The sequence below is a fragment of the Pinus tabuliformis genome, chromosome J, assembly GCF_031772625.1.
Source record: "Pinus tabuliformis cultivar Carrire ecotype Pingquan chromosome J, CPIR1, whole genome shotgun sequence".
NCBI lineage: Eukaryota > Viridiplantae > Streptophyta > Pinopsida > Pinales > Pinaceae > Pinus > Pinus tabuliformis.
In genome coordinates this window covers 508,878,108-508,901,074 of record NC_142295.1, presented here as the reverse complement: position 1 = coordinate 508,901,074, position 22,967 = coordinate 508,878,108, and the positions used below count along the sequence as shown (strand labels likewise).

Below are 22,967 nucleotides of genomic sequence, written 5' to 3'. Positions count from 1 at the left end.
ATACTACTGAGGGCCTTGACAGAGACAGAGCATTAAATTTGCGCCCTGCAGTTGTGTAGAAGTTCTATGACACTCTTTCTTGTGCTTACGATAAACATTCTTATGGAGCAAACCATATATGGAACTGTGATGAAATAGGTTTACAAGCAGGGAGGAATTGTGGCATGCAGGTGATTGCCAAGAGAGGGAGTTGAAATGTGCCAAAGGTTTTGCCTAAGAGTAGGGAGTGGATAACTATTTTATGTTGTGTCAATGCAATTGGTACTTCAAACCCAGGATTTTATCAATTCAAAGGTAAAAATCAACTAAAAAACTATATACAGAACTGTGAACTAGGTGCATGCATGGTTGCACATCCCCATGCATGGATGACTAAAGAACTGTTTTTAAGTTGGCTTTTTCACTTTGTTGCATTGGTACTAGGTGGCATCTCACCTAATAACAGACACCTATTGATATTAGATGGCCATGGGAGCCACATGGCTAAACAAACAATTGAGGAAGCAAACAATTTAGGCATTGACTTGTTGACATTGCCCGCTCATACCACTCACAGACTGCAACCCCTTGATGTTAGTGTGTTTGGCCCTTTCAAGAGCTATTTCAGGTCAGAGCGTGCTGCATGGATGGCAAAGAATCCAGGGGTTGAGGTGAAAAGGTTCGAGCTAGCAAAGCTTGCAAGTAAAGCTTTTAAAAGGGCTCTGACACCATCAAATATCAAGGCTGGCTTTAGGAGGACAGGAATCTAGCCACTGAATTATGATGCTCTTATGCATGATACTGGTTGTAGCCAGGCGTTTCATGTGGATGGTCGGGAAGAAGGGCATGTCCAAATAGGTGTTGAATTGCAAGAAGTAGATGACCAAGATGATGTGGTTGCAGCTGGTAATATGATTTCCCTCTCTCAAGGACACTTATATGATGAAGATGATGAAACTGTATGTGAAACATAGTATAATCATGAACAAATTTGCAGTAACATGGAGATCGTTCCACCAACTCAAGAACATGAAAATCTTGTTGTTGATATTGTTAATGACATTGTTAAACATGTAGTTGACAATGACCAATTGACATTGCCAAGCCAAGTAACCCCACCGTCATGGCTGGCAAAAGCCATGATTAATATGAATGAACATAGTGTCTCAACAACCAATGAACAAAGCATGAACATGCCCTCACAACCAGCAGAATTGAACAGTGAAATTGTTCATTTTTTTGTGGACAACAAATCAATGGAAGAAGATGAAGCACATAATGAGGCATCAAATGAAGATAATGAAAGAGTTCAATCAGTTGTCTCAGATACTGAAAGGGAAGTACCAAGCAATGACATGCAGGTGGGAGGGGTGGAGAAGATACTTGGCCGGTTCCTAAAGCTACCAGTAGAGAGAGTATCAATTGAAAAAAATCAAGGTACACTGGGTAGTCTTCGTTTCGGCCGAAGTTCACAATTACTCACCTCAGAAGACGAGATAAACCTGTTAGTTGAGTTTGAAAAAAAGGAAATTTGAAATGCAAGAATTATAACAGAAAAAGAAGGATCTAGTTAAGGAGAGGAAGGCAGCAAGGATTGTTGTAGCACAACGTTGAGCATATGAAAGGCTTGAAAGAGATAAAGCAAGGCAAGTTAAGGACCAACAAAAACAAATGGAAAGACAGGAAAAGGAATCAAGAAAGACACAACAAATGCTTGAAAAGGAACAAGGGATGATCAATATGGTTGATAATGATGCAAGCATAGTTGATGAAACCAGGATTATTTCAAACTCATTGGACAATATTGTAGATAATACACCATTATTCCAAGACCTCATAAACATTCAAGTGCCTCACTATCAAACTAAGGGTTTACCCACTTGCCTTATTCCTACTAGAGGAGGTGTCAATTCTATGTATGCTCATTACACACCTCCACTTAATGCAGGGGTTAGTAGTGCAAATGTGAGGTATGGGTACTCAATTCCTCCATGGTTGGAAGGTGCAAATTGGACTCAATCATATGGCAACAATCAACCATTTCCTAATCAACCCTTTTTAGGTAGGCCAACCTACCTGGCTCAAGAAGGTAACTCGGGGAGTTTTGGCACTCAAGATTCTCAAGGCCATAAAGAATAGGGGTGTCATATGTTTTTGGTTGTAACCACATTATGATGTGGATTTTGGATGGATTGTATCTTTTTCTTGTCACAAAAAGATTTTGGCTTACAACCTAGGTTGTTTTATTTCATACTGTTTGCGGCATTGTAACCAAAATCCATTTTAGAAGGAACATCTATAGTCTATTATAATGTAGAAATCTTACCTGAGAATGCAAATGGGATTTTTTGTTATGCCTCTACACACCAAATGATTTACAAAACATTTATAACTGAGTTGTAAATATGATGACAAACGAGTGAATAATGAAATCTTGAACAAGTCACTTATTTTAATATGAAAATTCCATAAAATAGTGAACCAGATTTCTATGAGCATCAGTTTACCTTTTTAAATCAATGCACTTCCAATTAAAACACAATACAAATGGGCAATGCACTCTGGGCATTGAATTTCCCTTATAAACCAACATTCAATACATCAACAAATATGGAGACAGAGCAATAAAGAAGCTCCTCAAGATGGCAATTTACAAAAGGACAACTTAGATCCATCTGATATCAACTCAATAAGACAACAGACTAAATCTGACCATAACCAAAACCATTTCCAAAATGACATAAAATCCAGATTTCTCCACAAACCAGATGCCACAAAGGAATGAAACAACAATACACAAGTACATTCGTTCCAACCCAAACATCTTTAAATTGTACATTCGTTCCAACCCAAACATCTTTAAATTGTACATTCGTTCTAACCCAAACATTAAGTGAAATTACATCTTTTAACTATAAGTGAATCGGAAAATGAATTTCACATATTAATGCAGTGACTGCATTTAAAGTATCTGTCTAAGAAGTTCGAATGTGAAATCTCTGCATATTATCACAAACTCTATTCCAAACAATAGATAAATGAATTAAAACACAATGCAAATGGGTTGGACTACCCACTATGAGCATCAAAATACCTTTATAAATCAATGTACCTCCAATTAAAACATAATACAAATGGGTAATGCACTCTCAACATTGAATTTCCCTTATAACCCAATTTACTTTGAATCCAAACACAATGCAAAGTTGCTCTTACAAATCAATTTACCTCCAATTCTGCCAACTATGGACATTGAATGACTCTTATAAATGAATATACAATGCAAATGGGCTGGTAGACCAGCCCACTATGAGCATCAGTTTACCTTTTTAAATCAATGCACTTCCAATTAAAACACAATACAAATGGGCAATGCACTATGGGCATTGAATTTCCCTTATAAACCAACATTCAATACATCAAAAAATATGGAGACAATGCAATAAAGAAGCTCCTCAAGATGGCAATTTACAAAAGGACAACTTAGATCCATTTGATATAAACTCAATAAGACAACAGACTAAATCTGACCAGAACCAAAACCATTTCCAAAATGACATAAAATCTAGATTTCTCCACAAACTAGATGCCACAAAGGAATGAAACAACAATACACAAGTACATTCGTTCCAACCCAAACATCTTTCAACTGTACATTCGTTCCAACCCAAACATTAAGTGAAATTACATCTTTTAACTGTAAGTGAATCGGAAAATGAATTTCACATATTAATGCAATCACTGCATTTAAAGTATATGTCTAAGAAGTTCGAATGTGAAACCTCTGAATGTGAAATCTTTACATATTATCACAAACTCTATTCCAAACAATAGATAAATGAATTAAAACACAATGCAAATGGGCTAGACTGCCCACTATGAGCATCAAAATACCTTTATAAATCAATGTACCTCCAATTAAAACATAATACAAATGGGTAATTCACTCTCGTCATTGAATTTCCCTTATAACCCAATTTACTTCGAATCCAAACACAATGCAAAGTTGCTCTTACAAAACAATTTACCTCCAATTCTGCCAACTATGGACATTGAATAACTCTTATAAATGAATATACAATGCAAATGGGTTGGTCGACGAGCCCACCATGAGCATCAATTTACCTTTTTAAATCAATGCACTTCTAATTAAAACACAATACAAATGGGCAATGCACTATGGGCATTGAATATCCCTTATAAACCAACATTTAATACATCAACAAATATGGAGACAGTGCAATAAAGAAACTCCTCAATATAGAAATTTACAAAAGGACAACTTAGATCCATCTGATATAAACTCAATAAGGCAACAGTCTAAATCTGACCAGAACCAAAACCATTTCCAAAATGACATAAAATCCAGATTTTTCCACAAACCAGATGCCACAAAGGAATGAAACAACAATATACAAGTGAAACCTCTGAATGTGAAATATCTGCAATGTGAAATCTCTACATCTTATCACAAACTCACACCTTGTAACAATGTATTGTGCCTAGCGCTACAATTACATATAACATCATGCCCAACCATAAATACACAATGACAACATTTTTAGTTTACATTTCATCAGATTGTAGCAATACTTGGTGATGAAACAGCACATAACATTTACCCAAAATATTATTGTGAGACAACACATCCTGGAAGACTGGTCATTGTTATGATTGCTGGAAGTCTGTTATAACATTTAATCATACATAGGTTATGGCAACACGTTATGATTGCACAAGATGATAATCCCATTAAAAGCTACATGCACGAATTTCTCTCGCTATCTATGTAAGAAAGTTATGTATAGTTACAAGTATTAATTCAATACGAGCTTCCCTAATCTACTGCATACATATGTATGGGAAAGACGCAGAAGCCATGTCCAAACGTCCTCTAGACCTCGCCAGACCTGCAACCAAAACTTGTAAAACATGAAAAAATTAGCAGATGGCAAAAATATACAAACACAATTTGAAAAAAAACCCATAAAAACCCATGTATTTATAAATTTACCTTCGACCTCGAACTGGCTAGAATTTGGTACTGGCTCCTTCCCAAACAACAGGCCGTGAGAATGAAACAATGACCAAGGTATCTGTAAACCCTCGGTGGTGCAGAACGAACAACAACAATGACATATGTAAACCCCCGACCCCGCAGAGCGTTTAACAACAACAACAGAGTTAAACCCCCCTCGAAACAGGTAAAGCAACAAAACCCTAAACCCTGAACAACAATGGTAGGCACAATCAAACAACCACAACATAAACCCTAGTCCGTTTACGAACCACTGCAAGCAACCTCGTCAGGTGAGCAGGTCAAGAATGGCGGACAAGGCGCACAAGTATTGGAGCCATCCCACGCCATCGTTAGTGGAGCGCATCGCCCACACACCGGACCCGAACAAAACAACACAGGGCAGAGCAGACATCGGAGAAAACAACTGGAATGAAACCCTAAACGACGAGTAATGTGGTAAGTTAAATGCGGCCACCCACCACAACATGTGGCAGGCTCCACTAGGCAGGTGTCGTACACTGGGGGCAGGTGTCCACGTGCCAAAAGTTGAGGTGGAGGGGAGGGCACATAGGTAATGGCATCCCTCCCCTAGATGTGGCTTATCACCAAAATCAGGGAGTTGTGGCAAATATTATAAAAAAATGGGATGTAATTCAGAAGCAACCCCTACCTAAGTTAATAAAATGGCCAAAGGATGACTACACGGTTTCGTCATTCCCTCTCCGCTGTGCACCCTCGACACCACCATACTCCTGCCCACCATTTTTTTCTGGTCCACGCTTGTTCACTCCTCGACGTCCACAATTGTGTCACTGTCTGCATAAGTTAACGTATTATTGTGCCCCACACGCCGATAATAACATTGTTCGATAATAACACTGTCGTCCAATCTCTGTTGCTTCTATCCATTATGCTGCGAAATCCATCCCCTGTTTGCTCGTTTGTTGCACTGTCAGTCCGCTACCTATCCGTCGACCATGGCTCAGAATAATTTCACCTACCGTCAAACGTAGTGGTCACTGCTCTATTCGCACCTCTTGTCAAACGTTTGGTCACCGTTCGATTAGCAATACACCAGTTCGATTCAATATATTCCAGACTCTGTCTCGGTGTGCCATCCCCAACTATCCGCGATAATTCCTAAACTCAGTCTGACACTGTCCACTACTTACCCGTCGACTGTGGCATATCAAAATTTACTAGAGCAGGGCATGGAGACCAATCGTCTTTTTTGTTTTTTTTCTTTGTACTGTGATATCGAAGAGGGGCTGCTAAGGTTTGATAAATAGACGAGCAGGTCGAGGGGATACACCCTCTTTATTTTCAAGATAGCGGAGGCAACAAAATGTGCTATAGAGGAGTTAATGAAGACAATAGACGATGGGCATCAATTGTCTTGCAAGCTGGCAAATGAAAAGCATACTTTGAAGTCTCGCAGGGTCAATTCGATGACCATTGCCAATGGCTTCGATATTCGTCCATTCAATCAAACTGGAACACATGTTGGCATTATTCATGCGCATAGTTTTGATAATCCGTCCTTTTGGGTTAACCAGGGTTTGAATCTATTAGTGTAATCACCACATCAAGGTTCGAGCGTGCCCAATGCTAATGTCAATCATGTTGTCTATGTAAATGCCAATTATAACTTCATGAATCAAATCTCTCCTCCATATCAGTATCTAGTTCCTCGAGCTGTCGGTTATGGCCAGGGTCAAATGCCTGAGGGAAATACTTATTCATTTGTAGCTCAGCCGATTGCCCGATAAAACCAACGTCCGTTCGTTCTAAACCCTGCTATACTACTTGTGCTTCGCTGTCTGACAGTTGACAAACAATTTATAGGAATCTGTCCATGCAATCAAGCATCGTGATAACTGGTCAAACGTCAAGGGTCAATGGGTTCGACATCGATTCATGCTGGAGCGGTGCATGGTGGGCTCGGTGTGTGTGTATATATTCACGTGTCTTTTTTTATTATCCACAGTCAGAGTTCCACAATTTGAGACAAGACTAGTTAATTAATTAAAAAAATCAGTGTAATTTTTTTTTGAGTTATAAAAAAATTAAAATTATTAGAGTTATAAAAAATAAAAAATAAAAATAAATTTAGAGTAGAAAAAAAATAAAAAAACAAAAAATCCAAGGGAATATTACTGATGAGCTACATGGCCAGAGGATGGTCAGATTATATACATCGAGACGATAGACACTAAGTGAGGAAAATCCACAACATTAAAGCTTTGAGGACAAAGCTTCCGAAGGAAGGGGCTATGTTATGAATATAATTCATAACAACTAAAATAAATAAAATAAATGTAAATATTAAATAATCAAATATTGGTTATGTTAAGTAGTCATTAAGTTAAGTGAAAAGGCATGTCTAAAAGACATGCCCTTTCACAAAAAGACACTTGCTTAGGTATATATATGCGGGTCCTCATTGTAACATTTATCACTTAAACATTTTATATACATAATAAATTATTATTAAATACCTCTTGTGTATTTTTGCATTCAAGCTCAACCAGCTATCAGTTTTAGGTTTCAAAATTCCAATCCATACATGTACTTTAGAGAAATCCTTTGTTGCTAGGTAAAAACACTTGTACGACACCTCATTTATAACATGAATGAGTTAAAGAAGTATAGATTTGTTCTCTATCCTTTATGTTGGATAACATGGTAATAAAAACTTTTTGTACACATTTTTAGATGTACGTAACATTTTGACTTTTACTTAGTCTTCACCCACCATTGAAAGAAGATGTTATATCCAAGTATGGGTTCATCGTTGTTTTTCCATGTAGGCATTGAGGTGTTAAGATTAAGTTTTGAGACTTTCCCTAATGAGGAGCCATTTGCTCTTGCCACAACTGTCTTGTCTACCTTGCATGGTGGTGTCTCTAATTGATGCACCCCACCTTCAAGTTGAAAGGCTATAGGGCCTCCATGTCACTCGACAACATGACAAATATTCTCACTTGTACATAGATTTTTCCTCTCAATTTGTAGATAGAGGTGTATCTATGCTGTAGAAACAATTCCAAAACTTCCCCAAACTGTAAATAAACATGATTCATGTCATAAGAAGAATTCTAAAACACACAAATATTAGACATTTTTAGAAAAACACTATAAGCATTCACTTTACAACCAATCAACTATTATATACTTTTCTAACTATATCATTAATATTAAAATTATGATATAATAAAACTCATAATTATCTTAAACCAAATTTCTCTTATCAATATTATATTTTTTTAAAATAAATATATATTTATGATATAATGACAAATCCTAAAACATATAAATTACTAATCATTTTCAAAAATATTCTTCAATATTATTACCTACAACATTTTAAACATTGCTACAAAATACCTTAACAAAACATGCTGTTACCATATACTCTATCCTCCATACCCCAATGTAATGCTACCTAATGCTATTTTCAAAACCCAAAAACAAATAAGAAGAAAATAAAATAAGAATAAAATAAATCCTTCGACCCTATTTTAAAAACACATACCAAAAATGTTCCAAATATTGAAAAGCCATGAAGGCCCGAAGCAAAGGCATGTAATGTGTTCCACAATAATAATTTTGTTTATTATTATTTTTTTTTATTTTCCACTTTTTCTGTCATGTTGATCCCAACCTACTTACCAACCAAAGGGTAAAAGGGCGAAGTGACCTGACCGCTAACATTTTGACAGTCGAAACTAAAGTTGAAGTAGGGAGGTTCGAGGCTTGGAGGTCTGGTGTGGAATCAGGTATGAAACGAGGCATGGTGGGAGGTTGGGAATTCTTCGAACAAGATCTCTTCCTCCACATTCAAAATAACCTGGTTTGATATTCCCTTCGTCTGTACATATTTTTTCCACCCGGACTGGCCTGTTAGCTTCATTCTGTTTCTGTTTTGATAAAATTTGCTTGCAATGGCCTTAGGGTTTTCATTTCCCGTGGCGTCGTCTTCTTCTTGTCTTTGCAGAAGCGGGAGCAAGAAACCGTCCAAGCAGCAGCCTTTAGGCGAGTGTAGTGGAAGATCATCACAGTGGCGTCAAATGCGAACACTTCATTCCCCTCCTCGTTCACATCTCTGCTTTGTCCGAGGAGAATAGTGGAGATGGGAACCCGCATGGGTTCCTTGCCGCATTACAATCTCAACTCTGCCAATTCTTTTATTGGCAACTCTATGCACGACCTCAACACCGTTGACGGCACCTCCACTCCTCAAATTGACGGAATCAGCGACGTCGAGAGGGACGCTGTTACCGGCGACAGCTTAGACAACGACGATGATTCCAGTTCTGCTGTAAGTATCCCTTCCTCCAATCTTCGATGCCTTCGTCCAAGTGCTACACCCATCAGGGTTTTTTAAAAAACGAAAATTTCAATTACTTGTTTATATTGGGCATTGACATTACACTTTTCTTTAATTCAATATGGAATCTTCACCTTCTGACTCCCAGTCACATAATGTTGGATTAGCTGTGGGCCAAGTGTGCTTGGTTCCTTGGCCTTCCCCTCTTTCCCTTTGTGCTGCCCTAAAAAATAAAAAAAGTCCTCTTTCTGGCAATGCTTGATTGTATCCTTTCCCATGTTGAATAGTAAAAGTCCTATACACTAAGACCGCATAGTGTCTTGGTACCTCCCTTCCATTGCGCGGTCAAAAAATATAAGCATATCTTTTGTCTGCTGTTTCCCATGTTGAGCATTAAAAGTCCCATATGCTATATAATGAATACCCTTTCCCATGTTGAACAGTAAAAGTCTAATACACCAAAGAATGAATGGCGTCTTGGTCCCTTCTCTCTCTGTGCGGCCGAAATAATATAAACATATTCTGTGTCTGGTAGTGCTCAGTAATACCCTTTGGCAGTGCTCTTTAGTACTCTTTTCCATATAACAATAAAAGTCCCATATGCCAAAGCATGATGACGTTTCGGACATATTTATATGACCATAAAACCTCATCTAAAAAATCCTATTATCTGTGCCTTCATTGGCAATATATACTGGAAACATGTGTCTTAATTGGCAAGATACTGGAAACATACAAATTTCTTCAAATTGTTTTGTTTTTGGTTAAATTTTATTTTTTAAAGTTCCTGTCGTGAAGCTTATTCTGGAGATTTGTTGACTATGGTCGTGGCCTCCTAAAATATTGCTAGATTGCCTTCTGCTTGGCCTCCTTTCCACTTCTCTGTGTGCTGTATGATGCGTGGGCATGTTTGGTTAAAAGTTGGATATGTTCATTGAGTGCATGTTGGAATTGTTTTTACAACTGTAAAAGCTCCTTTCTTCTCCTCTCCATGTCCTCCTTTTTTTCACCATAATAGTAATATTTGTATTAATCAAAATCTGTGTCAACACAGCAAGGCTTCCAAATTACATAGATTTGTTCTAGTTGTCTGGGGTCTACCCACTGTTCTAGTAGCCTGTCATCACTACAGTATAACACCAAAATTGCTTCCCAGCTGAAAGCTAAAAGTTCTACTAGTGTATATTTTATAGAAAATTCTTAAATTGAGCCCAGATTTCACCTGCATACTATTTAGACATCTGGGGGAGAGCTGAACCCTGTAAAAATCTTCAGGCATGGTGCTTTTACATTTAGGTCAGGAAGGATAAATGCAGGGGAATTTACAGAATTGACAGAGGAAGGGGGGAACATAGTACCCTGAATACCCATCTGATGAATTTCTTCAATCTAAGTCTGGAGGTTGTTTATTTTGTTTTTTGCTCTTTGAAGTTGCTGCCTTTGTTCAATCAGAAGCTCCATGGGGTACATAGAGCTCCTTTTCGTAGGTAGGGTATTTGAGGATTGCCCCATGAAACACTTCAGAATGGTTGCATACATGCCTTCCTCCCTTCATCATGAACTGCTCCCATAACATACCTCCTCACATCCAGCTTCACTTCAAAGGGCTGCTGCAAGTTTGGTAATGCAAGAATTGGTGCTTGACTGATTTTCTTCTTCAACTCTTTAAAGGCCTTCTGCTTACCCTTCCCCCATTGGAAACTCTTGCCACTCATTGTTAGGGTGTGGAGTGGTGCAACTATTGTTGAAAATTAGACTATGAAATTCCTCAGGTACTGTGTTGCCCAAACAAAACTCCTAACCTCTGAAACATTTGCAGGCACTGACCACTTCCTGATGGCCTCCATCTTAGTAGGATCTATATCGAGCTATCCTCCACCAATCACATAGCCTAAATACACCAAAGATTGTTGTGCAAACTCGCATTTCTTGAGATTTGGCAACAACTAGTGCTTCTTCAAAGTTTCAAGCACCTGCATCAAGTGTGATATGCACTCTTCCCAATTGGCATTGTAAACCAATATATCATACAAATAAACAATAACACATGAATTTAGATAAAGGCACAGTGCATCATTCATTAATCTCATGAATGTAGTTGGTGCATTACATAGACCAAAAGGCATGACTAACCACTCATACAAACTTTGTCTAGTTTTGAAAGTGGCATTCTAGGTCTTCTTCTTTGACTCAAACTTGGTGATACCCTGATTTTCAATTCAACTTGTTGAAGTATTTTGCTTGCTACAACTTGTCCAACGGATCATATATCTAGGGTAGGGTGTACCTGTTCTTGAGCGTGAATTTGTTTAATTACCTGTAATCAATGTGCATTCACCATGTCCCATCCTTTTTTGGCTCAATTATGATGGGTGTCCCACGTGATGAGGTACTTGGTCGAATAACACTTTGCTCTAGCAGCTGCTGCAACTATTTTTTCACTTTACTTGCTTTCAAAATGGATTGTTTGTACAACCGGAGAGTTTGGCAATAATTGGATCTCGTGCTCTACATCCCTCTTGCATGGTAGCCCTTGAGGTTCTTGAAAAACTCCCTTGTATGCCTATAGCAACTCTTTCAGTTGCAGTCTTTGTTACTTAGTGCACCCTCTAGGGATGCCTTTGCTCTCATTGACTCTTCTACAGATTGATTTTCTCTTAAGAATAATAAAACATACTTCTTGCTAGAACGGATCAATTTCTTAGTTTGGTCAACACTTGTAAGTGAAATCTTTGATTTTCCCTTGTGCACTTTGATGAATGAAGGATTTTCTATCCTTGATGAGGTGGTACTTATTGGCTCTTTGCACGTGGATTGCATCCTACATGTTCAAATAGGTGCTCCCAAAAAGAATTCCACATACATCAAGTGGAACTACATCCAATTCTAATTCATTAATAAAATCATCAGTAATATAAAGTTATAAACTTTCATTTTACACTGTTTATTTACCTTTATCTCTGCCTCCTCTTTCACCCATCCCAATGGATATGGGGTAGGATGGCCATGAAATTTTGGTCCAAGTTTCTTTACTAGATTTGCTGCTATGAGATTTGCTTGTGAACCTGAGTTGAATAGAGCATAAGCCTTTGTTTTTTTGACCTATATCTTTACATGGAAAAGTTTGGTCATCTCCTTCTCTTCATGCCATTGAAGGCTACTTAGATTCACCCCTTTTTGCACTGATGTGTAAGCAATCATCTCATCCATGTCCAACTTGCTTTCCACTTGATTGCTTGAATATGTGGCTATCAAATTTTTCTTCCTTGCTCCCTCCTTATAACTCTTCAGGTTGAACTTTGGATGTAATCTCTAGCAATGTTGCAAAAATCACGATTTATATATATATATATATATATATATGTATGTATGTATGTATGTATGTATATTTTTTGTTAATTTTGCCAATTTTTACCGATTTCCACAATTTTTTTTTTTGTTTTTTTTTTTTTTGTTTTCTTATTTCGGATCCTTGCCGATTTAATCCTGATCGCGATGTTCGCAACATTGATATCTAGCACTTCTCCTCTATGTGACCATTAATATGGTAGTGGTTGCTAGGGTCTTTGTACTAGTATGCTATTGCTGTTTTCTTCTTGTCTTTTCCCCCTTTGTTTTTCTTCTCCTCCTTTAAAGATTTCTCATGTTCTTGACCAATGGATTGCCCTTTCTTCTAGCCTATGTTTTCTAAGGCACTGGGCCTACACACAAGCCTCATCCACTATTTTTGGTTTGAACAACGTCACTTGCTTTTGTAGATGGCTCTATAGGGCCTCCACATACTTGAGGAGTACATTTGGGTCTTGAGGAAAAATACTAAACATCTTCTTGTATGGTGTACTCTTGTATGCTCTGCCTCTGTCTTTGCTTGAAGAAATGCCACTGGAACCATTGGTCCTCTACATACTCGATAGCGTAGAATTGGGACGTGATGATAGTTTTAAAATCCTCTTGCATAGTTACTGGAGGATCTCCCTCTAGCCTAAGGGTTCTTATATGGCTTTCCCACTAGGTCGGCCCATGGCCATATATCTCAAACAAGCAAATGAAAATTCCTGTTCCTCCTCCACATGGTGAACACTAAAATAAACCTCTAATCATTGCAACCAATGATTTAATTTCAAAGCATCTATCTCACCTTGATACTGGTTGATATGCACCTTTGCTTTCATCTTGAAGGGAGAGTGTAAATGGTTCACGACGCTTGAACTCGACTGCTTGTAAATGGTTCACGACGCTTGAACTCGACTGCTTGTAAATGGTTCACGACGCTTGAACTAGACTGCACTTTTTCAAGTTTCCTAAACTCCTTCTCTTGTTCTTCTGGATTCCATGATTTTCTGCTTGATTTGACCTTTGAGTTGGAACCCCTATCTTCTTCGATTAGCCTATGCTTACTGGTTAGGGTTGTCATGAGGAGGCTCACATTACAATTATATTTGCACCTTGAGCTTCTAGCCGTGGGTTATCATAAATCGATTCATTGGCCATGGCTAGGGTTTTATGACTTTTTGTTTAAACTTGTCTGATGCCTTGCAACTTCCCCCAAAATACCCAAAGAAACTTGCTCTGATACCAATATGATCGGTAAACCGTCATGGATATTCCATTGGACAATTCATCACAACATATCTATTAAAGTAAACCGAAATTGATACTATGAAGGCTTAATTCCTTTAGATTTTAGATTTATTATTATTGATTATGTTGTTTATGCATGCAATAGATAAAATGCAAAAACTAGAGAACAATGAAATACAATGAACACCAAGATATGATTTGGGAAACTCTTTACTCAATTGGAAGGTGAGGTTGCTCTGCGCTCTTTTGTCTAGAATGGAAATGATGCAAATACAAAGGTGAAGGTGCTCTCTGTGGAGTTACCCGATACCTGTGGCTCTTGGGCTGCTACAGAATACGAGCTCTCTCTCTATCTCTCTCTCTCCACTCTTAGCTATTTTGCTATAATATGGAACAAAATGCACTCAAATAGAATGGAACCATTCTTTCTCCCACTAGACAGATTATAACATAGCCCAATAGCTAACTAGGGGTTAAGTTTGACTCCAAGTCTCAACTAGATTTATAACTTTAACTCTTTGAGAGTCTTCTTCATAGTCTCCATGTGGCTAGCCACTTTTCCTCGAGTAATGGGGTTGACATCCTTTCAAATTATGGTGGAAAAAAGAGGAAGGTTAACTTCCAGAAGGCATAACTTTTGCATATGGGTTCCATTTGACCTCTTTCTTACAATGTTGGAAAGGTTCGCAAGTGTAGAGTAACACTAGGGAGTTTGGCGTGAGTGAGAGTTTTTGGACCCCAAAAAACTTTGTTTAATGTCTCAAATTTCCTTTGGAAGGTTTCAAACCTTAATTCATCAAACTAGGATCCTCTGCAAAAAATGGCCTTGTAAGCTAATTTCTCCAATTTTTCAACTCTGAAGGAATCACGATAGTTAACAAATAACATAATGATCCAATTTGGATTAGAGGAGGGCTAAATGCCTATAGTGAAAGAATATTGATTAAACACAACTTTGTTAGATTACTTTAGAAACAATTTTCTTGTAGGGGACCATATAATAGAACCATTGCAATGGATAAGCAAGGAAGTGGGCAATTCTGATTATTGACTGACTTTAAGGAATTTGGGAGTAATCTAAGAGATAGGGTTACTAATATGTATGCCCCAATTCAATATCAAGCAAATATGGCCTTTTGGGCATTCTTCATTATATAGAGACAAAACTTAATGGGGAACCTTGGATAATTGGGGAAGATTTTAATTATACTTCAAACTCGGGGAAAAAGGTGGCTTCGTAAAGTAGATATGGCAGTTCATAAATTGCAAGAACTCATTGAATCTTTACAGTTGGTTGATACCATGGCTAAAAATGATTTATTTGCATGGAATAATAGAAGAGTTTGATAAACTCTCATTGGCAAAAAGATTAGATTGGCTTTTTATGAGTGATTATCTCTTTTTGCTCATAACACAATAGTAGAATATTTACTCAAAGATGAGCTGATCAAGATCACTGCCCATGTCTGCTTCTTTAATCGAATTCAAGACCCTTGAATTCTCCTTTCAGATTTGAAATGATGTGGATGGCCCCCTTCAAATTAAAAAAATAAAAATATTTCAAATGGGTGGCATCTTAACATAGAGAGGGGATAAAAAATCTTTATATTCCAGAAAAACTCAAACTTTTAAAGATAAATTATGAGGAGTGGAACAGATAGGTCTTTGGCAAATTTTTTAGGCAGAGGAAAATTTTAGACAAGTGGTTAATATTCAAGAAGAATTTCTTCAGAATGGTTTCTCTCCTAAACTTGCTAGTCAAGAATCTACACCATCAGAAAAAATCTAGGAGCAAAAATTGGCAGGAGATGTTATGAAAATAAAAGTCATGGATAAGATGGTTTAAATAGGAGGACAAACACAATTTTTTCATTATACTTCTATAAGAGACAAAATCTAATAGATGAAACATCAACAAGGCATTACTTTGGAATCATGTAGGAGATTGAAGAATGTTGAAGTTTGTACCTTGGGCAGGTACTTCTACACATGCTTTGTGTCTAGGCGTGCGAAAGTCACTCACATATCACCTTAGAATATTTGTTAATATAACTTAGCCTAACTTTAACTTAGGAAAAAACACATAATTATATGTTGGCTTATTGAGCTAAAATAAAAACTTAGATAAAGAAAATTATTTACTTTAGTGATTAAGTTTTAATCTTAGTCGTTAATCTCAAGTGAGGCGAGATCTAATCTCAACCGTCCATCAATTTGCCATTAGGGGTATGGTTAGGATTAGGGTTTTGGCTCAATGTAAAGTTATAAAGGTGAGGCTAAGGTGTGGAGAAGACACAACAACACAAGATTGAGAGAGGCTTCTCAGTGAACGTGTGCTGAATTTGAGAGAGTGCAAAGAGACTGATGATTAGTTATATATTTTTTATTTTCTCAATTGGGCCATTATCCCAAGACGGGAGCCCAAGTAAGTTCCACGATTAATTTATTAATGAAAAACTGTTGATTGGGCAGAAATTTGTTTATGTGCATGTGATTCAAATTGATTTTTTTTGCTTCCGCTATATATTTTTGTGTTAGGAATTTGGCTATGTATTCATTCAGTTAATTATTGCTGTGAATCAAACACCTGGTGCCGGGTTCGAGAAAGTCTAACACAGTATTAGAGCTCCAACTTTGAATCGATCTTGGAATTATAGGTGTTAGGTTCGTATCGGATTGTTGGAGCTTGGTTGGTTGGGATCATGGGAACGAAATTTTTTTATTAAGGCGGTGAGAACTTTTTTGGGGTCGAGATTTTTTTTTATTCGAAAAAAAGTCTGATTCAAAAAAATAAAAGTAAAGGAATAGACAAGGGCTTGTTTTTTTGAATAATAATAATAATAATAATAATAATAATAATAATAAAAGGACGGGGTAGCGGCCGACAACCGAGCCAGTTAGTCACCGATAACAACTGTAGCTAGACCAGTTGGTCGACTAGTTGGACTGCGCGTAAAGAACGTTAGGTTGAGAACACGGACCAGGTAGTCGTAGCAAATCAAGTGTGTGTAGAGGTTTGGAGGCGGGGGGTTGAACACACACACAACGACAATGTAACATAGGTAGAAGGAAATGGAATAAGCCACACTCAACGGACAACCCGCTAGCTCGACAGAGATGACCCGAAAGGATGAGAACAGGCGGAGCTGAGGATTGGAAAGTAGGTTTGTGGCAGGAGGGTTGAGGCTGCGCTAGTTGGATGGTGTTGAGCATAGGGTCGAGTCCTCGTGACACAATGAAGAGAAGGGTTGCAGGCCCGTAACCATATAAACGAGTGGAGAGGGACATAGGCTCATGACAAGATTTGATGGGTGTGACTAGGCAAGCACGACAATAGACTGGTCAGACATCAGATTTGGTAGAGTGTTAGAGCCAAAAGGGGGTCAAGCGACATGAGCTAGAGTTGTGGTGGTGGCAGTAAGATAAAGCTTGTTGGTGGTTGAGGAGGGCCGTGGATGGATGGTTAGAGGACGCAACAATAATTGGGCGTCAGATTGCGCAGACAGTCAGGTGTAGGTGGTGGCAACAGAGGTCACAGACGAGCTCACTATTAGTGAAGAAGCCGACACAACTTTGAGCAGAGGGTCACACAATTAAAATTAATTAAAAAAATTTCGTTGCTATACTTCTGAAGTGTCTGGGCAGTGGGCGGGGGCAGCGTGCAAAGGGTGAAAAGTTAACTATTGGTCAGTTTGACAGAGATGATTACTGGGCTACGTTACAAGGACAGGTTGGACAAGGCAGGATATTTCAGCGCATGAAAGGAGCAAATTTTTCTGTTATTTGAGGAGCAGGAGTTGTGGGACATCATGGAGAAGGTTGCCCCAATTCCTGTAAATCCTACTTAGTTGGTTGAGTTTAATAAGAAGACGTGAAGGCCAAGAGAATAATCCTGGACTCCATTAGAGACAATGTTATACCCATAGTATTCAAAATCAGAATGGTTGGCCGAACCGGTCCACCTATCAAAACATGTTTCAAATCGGGGCTGCTCAGATCTCAATGAACTAGTCTTTAAAAAATACATGAAATAATTAATTTTTAATGAAAAAAAATATTTTGAAGATTTAAAACCATGATTCGAAACCATCAGAGACAAAATATGCAAAGTTTGCTCATCTATATACCATGTAAAGGTGAATATATCAAAATGACACCGAGTGCAATACATATCAACAACAAAATACATAATCAATGAGGCTCTAAATGGCCTCTAGAGTTCAAAAACAATGCTACAAGCTATGGGGCCACTGACCTACTACAAGTCTACATATCATTGATCGGCATGATCTCTCCTCATCATGATCAAACTCATCACCACTACTAGACATGGGATCATCAACATGAGCTACATAAATAATCTGGCTCAGAGTTTGAGGACTCCTAAAACTCCTTTGCAACCTCAGTAGTAGTGGTAGTAGTAGCAGCAAAACTAGACATCAAAACTACAAATCACTGATCAACATGATCACTCATGAAACTCATCATTGATTTAGCACTACTAGAAATGGGATCATCAACAAGAGATACATAAACATCATCTAGCTCAAAGTCTTCAGACTTGGATTGCTCAACCTTATAATATGATAGAAATTGAAAAAGTTTAACATGCCTAACCAGTGATTTTGGTTTGAGTGAAGGGTTCATCTCCTCAACCTTATAATGTGGTAGAAAAGGCTTGGCATACCTAACTAGTTATTTTCCTTTGAGTGAAGGGTACATTTTTGTTAAGGCCATGGTAGAGGAGTTAAACAATCAATACCTCCAACATCAACGAAGTTCAACAATCAATGCCACCAACATCAAGGTTCTTAAAGGGATTCTTGCTCTTGATCAAATGCCAATCTCATACCCTCACGCATGATAGAATCAAATGGAAACATTGCAAACCCCCAAACCACGAAATCCTGAAAGCCATTAACTCTGCTGAATTTTGCGTGAAATCTAAAATTCTAGTTTCTCCATATGAAATCCAATGAGGTCGAAACCACTCTCAAACATCCTGAGTCATTTCATGGTAATGTTAAAGATTTAAGTGAAAGGATGAAAATGAAGATAAAGGAAGTGTCACTTTTACTTTAAGAATTTAACATTACCATTGATTGCTAGCGTTGCTAGGGTTGAGATGCGTGAGGAAAATGAGAGGGGAGGCATTCTTTTCTTGGAGGGGCTGTTTTTTGAGGGAAACAGACCCATGTTTCCCTCAAAACCGCTTCAAAACTCACAAAACCACTTTCTGTCGGGTCCGCGGTTGGTCTGGTAATAAACCGATCTGTTTATGAGAAAACTGACTGGTACTGTCTTAAACTAGCCGGTTTATGGCCGATTAGACCAAAAAACTGGTGAGGCCGCTCAAATAACTTGGTTTTGCAACTAGTTTGATGGCGTGGGCTAATGAACCAGCCGGTTTGACCAGTTTACGGTTCAAACCGACTGGTTTTGAATACTATGGTTATACCTCATTTGACAGAGAAGAAGTATGCCTTTGAGATGTGGGCATCTTTAACCAAGTTGTACCAAAGTACAAACCAAAGCAAAAGGATGGTGTTGAAGGAGAAATTGAGAAACGACAAGATGTCTGAAACTGACACAATTGCATCATACCTAACCAAGATCACTTAGATTAGAGATGACTTGGCAGTAGTGGGGGAAACTATTGATAGTGAAGAGTTGGTCAGATCAACCTTGAGTGGCTTTCCTTCGAAATGGGATGCCTTTGTTGATGGGATTGTCGCATAGGAAAATCTGCCTAGTTGGGATAGATTGTGGGATGATTTCGTACAGGAAGAGACAAGGAGATGTTCCAAAATTGCAGGCCAACATGATGGAAAGGATGATGAGGAGAATTTTGCTCTTGTTGTAAAGGGCAAAGGTAAAGTAAAGGGAAGTGGGGGATCTGCTTCTGTGAAGGACATGAGCAAAGTAAAGTGCTTTGCGTGTCACAAGATTGGTCACTATGCGAGCCAGTGTCCATACAAGAAGAAGGAGGATCAGGGGGTTACATCAATGTCATCTGAGATTGATGACTTTATGGAGAAATTTGAGAAGGAATTTTCTCTAGTTGCCTATGTTTCTGATAGTAGTACTGTTGTGTATGAGGATAGTGGGTTATGGCTAGTGGATAGTAGAGCGTCTAATCACATGACGGGGATGAGGTCAGTGTTCTGTAGTATTTTAGAGACGGGCTCAAACTGCCATGTGAGTTGTGGAGCTAGCACCATGCATGCAGTGATGGGGCTTGGATGTGTCAGATTCTAGCTTGAGTCAGGAGGATTTCTAGAGGTGATAGGGATGTTATTTGTTCCAGGGTTGGTGGTACATGTGCTCTCGGTATTAGCCTTGAAGGATGCTAGATATAGAGTTTTGTTTCAGGATGGACAAGTGTTTCTATATTCAGAGGGAGCGACCTTAGATGCAACTGTAGTGTTTATCATCGGATAGGGCAGTCATATAGGTTGTTGGGATAGCCTGTGGGTATATCTGAGGGGATCTTGGATATAGGATCAGTGTCAGTTGTTGAGAGGGAGTAAGCGGGGGGGAAGAGTAATTCTTTAGGTACTGCCGAGAGCTTCAGATGGTATGATATGACATTGATGGATGTTCAGGAGCAGTATCCTCGGAGCATGGTTGGATGTGATAGGTTCTCAACTCCGATTTTAGATAAGGTAATTGGATAGGATTCAATGTCAGAGGGAGCAACTACAAATATTGAGATGGGTTTGGAGACAGATCCAGGTGGAGTGTTGAAGTTTGTAGCTTGGGAAGGTACTTCTGCATAGGCTTCGTGTCTAGGTGCGCGAAAGTCGCCCACATATCACGTTAGAATTTTTGCTTTTCTTAAGGTGGTTCATGGACACTAAGTGGCTGCTACATCCACGGAAAAATCCAGGTAGATCAACTCGAAAGGATTTAGCTGCTGGCCAAACTAGCAAGGCCTAACCCCAAGGGCATAAGTTAGAATATTTGCTGATGTAACTTAGCCTAAGTTTAACTTAGGAAAAACACATAATTATATGTTTGGCTTATTAAGCTAAAATAGAAACTTAGATAAAGTAATTTTTTTTACTTTAGTGATTAAGTTTTGACCTTAGACATTGATCTCAAGTGAGGCAAGATCTAATCTCGCCCGTCCATCGATTTGAGATTAGGGTTAGGGTTAGGATTAGGGTTTTGGCTCAATGTAAAGCTATAAAGGTGAGGCTAAGGTGATGAAAATACACAACAACAACACAACATTGAGAGAGGCTGGGTTTAGGGAAGTATAGCAAAGAAGAATTACTACTTATCATAAATATCTCTTTTCAAAACTCTTAGAAAACAGATCTATATGGATCAATCAAATCTGTAAATTGTGTCCTCCAAAAGCTTGGGAGATTCAAAAGATAAGCTCTGGGAGGAAATAGAGAGGAGACAAATCTTAGTTAAAGAAGGTCCTATATCCTTAGATTATCTCTTTTCAAAACTCTTAGAAAACAGATCTATAGGGATCAATCAAATCTGTAAATAGTGTCCTCCAAAAGCTTGGGAGATTCAAAAGATAAGCTCTGGGAGGAAATAGAGAGGAGACAAATCTTAGTTAAAGAAGGTCCTATATCCTTAGATGGGGGAAAGAGTTTTGGTGAGATTTTGGAAAGAGTTTTGGTGAGATGTTATTTAGCTTATACAAAAGTATCAATTTGCAATACTTGGGAAGGAGAGACATGGTTTGGGCAAAGGTTTGGAATTCATATCTATGGCTTAATTTTTTTCATTGTAGTTAGCTTGGAAAAGAACTTTGGCCTAGGATAATTTCTTGAAGTGGTTTTAGGGGGCCTCCTCTATATGTTGTGTGTTTGAAAGCTTGAGAATATCTTGACCACCTTTTTATTCATTGTGCTTTCACCCAAATTTGTTGGGAGTGGGTGCGCCATTGTATGGGGCACAAGGTTCCCAATTGGGAGGATATTGCAATATTGCTTCACACGTGGTCCATCCTGGTCCATGGGAAATATCAATTCTAAATTTGGAGTGAGAGTATGGGCAAATATTCCATGTACGATCACTTGGAATATATGGAACAATTAAAATGTGAGAATGCTTTAAGTAAATATAAAACTTTTGTTGCAATTCAAGATTATAATAAAAAATATCTACAAAGTAATTTCATTAAAAAGTGGACAAAAGAAGATTTAAAGGGTGTATTTGTGGATTAGATCAAAATTGAAAGTCGAATATATATCCACAATCTAAATCAACAACTATTCAACCTTTTTTACCATTTTATAACATAAACTTGGATCGATACTTGTGTGGAAATCCAAGTAGAGCTAGAGTTGAATGTATTATTTAAGACACTAATGGGCAACCTATGGGTTTTTTTGTTCGGAATGTTGGTGAATCTAGTAATAACAATGTTCCACCGAGTTTCTAGGGGCGGGGAATTGCGGGAGCTAGGATATGCAAGGAAATTTCGGGGAAACGGGGGACGTCGAAGTAAAAAATTATAAGATTATTAAAAATTTAATATATAAAAATAAAAAATAAAATCTCAACAATATTTAAGTGTTGAGGGGATTTCGTAGTGCATTATATTAGATATCATTTTTGGGATTCAACTACATTAAAGTGAGTCATTCATCTATGACCATTTCCATGAGAGGTAGTTGTAACTGACTAATTTATCATGATTTTTGAATAGTCCACTTAGCACTCATTGCATCGGGGGATGCTCACAGGGGTGAAGAAGTGGGATATGTCAATAACTAAATAGTAAATCTTAGTAATTATGAAATGTACATCTAAATTGAAATTCATCATTTCGTATTAGACTATCATGAATTAACATTTCCGCAATGTACATTTAAATTAAATTCATCATTTGACAATTGAAATTATGCAATGTACATCTAATAGTAAATTCATCATATGACAATGACATTATGCTGAAGCCTAAAATAGCCATAGAATACTAAAATAAAAGTAAACATAGAATGCAATGAAATAGTATGCTTCTCAAAAAGTACTAGATAACATATACTAAAAGAGTCAAGGACTCAATCATCAGTATCTAGAGTCAAA

The 22,967-nt window shown here is 37.9% G+C and overlaps 1 protein-coding gene across 2 annotated transcripts in view; it reads left to right on the top strand.

The window, feature by feature from the left end:
* Nucleotides 1-8,627: 8,627 nt before the first annotated feature.
* The window catches only part of LOC149227998 (PPR containing protein), a 79,595-nt gene continuing 65,255 nt past the window's right edge, over nucleotides 8,628-22,967 (top strand). The window contains exons 1-2 of one of the 2 annotated variants that reach the window (XM_089378029.1): nucleotides 8,628-8,778; nucleotides 8,997-9,320. In XM_089378029.1, the coding sequence (XP_089234155.1) occupies nucleotides 9,132-9,320 (189 nt within the window). In that variant the 5' untranslated portion in view covers nucleotides 8,628-8,778; nucleotides 8,997-9,131. Of the gene's footprint in view, nucleotides 8,853-8,996; nucleotides 9,321-22,967 lie in introns of both variants that reach the window. The other variant, XM_089378028.1, reaches the window with a different exon arrangement.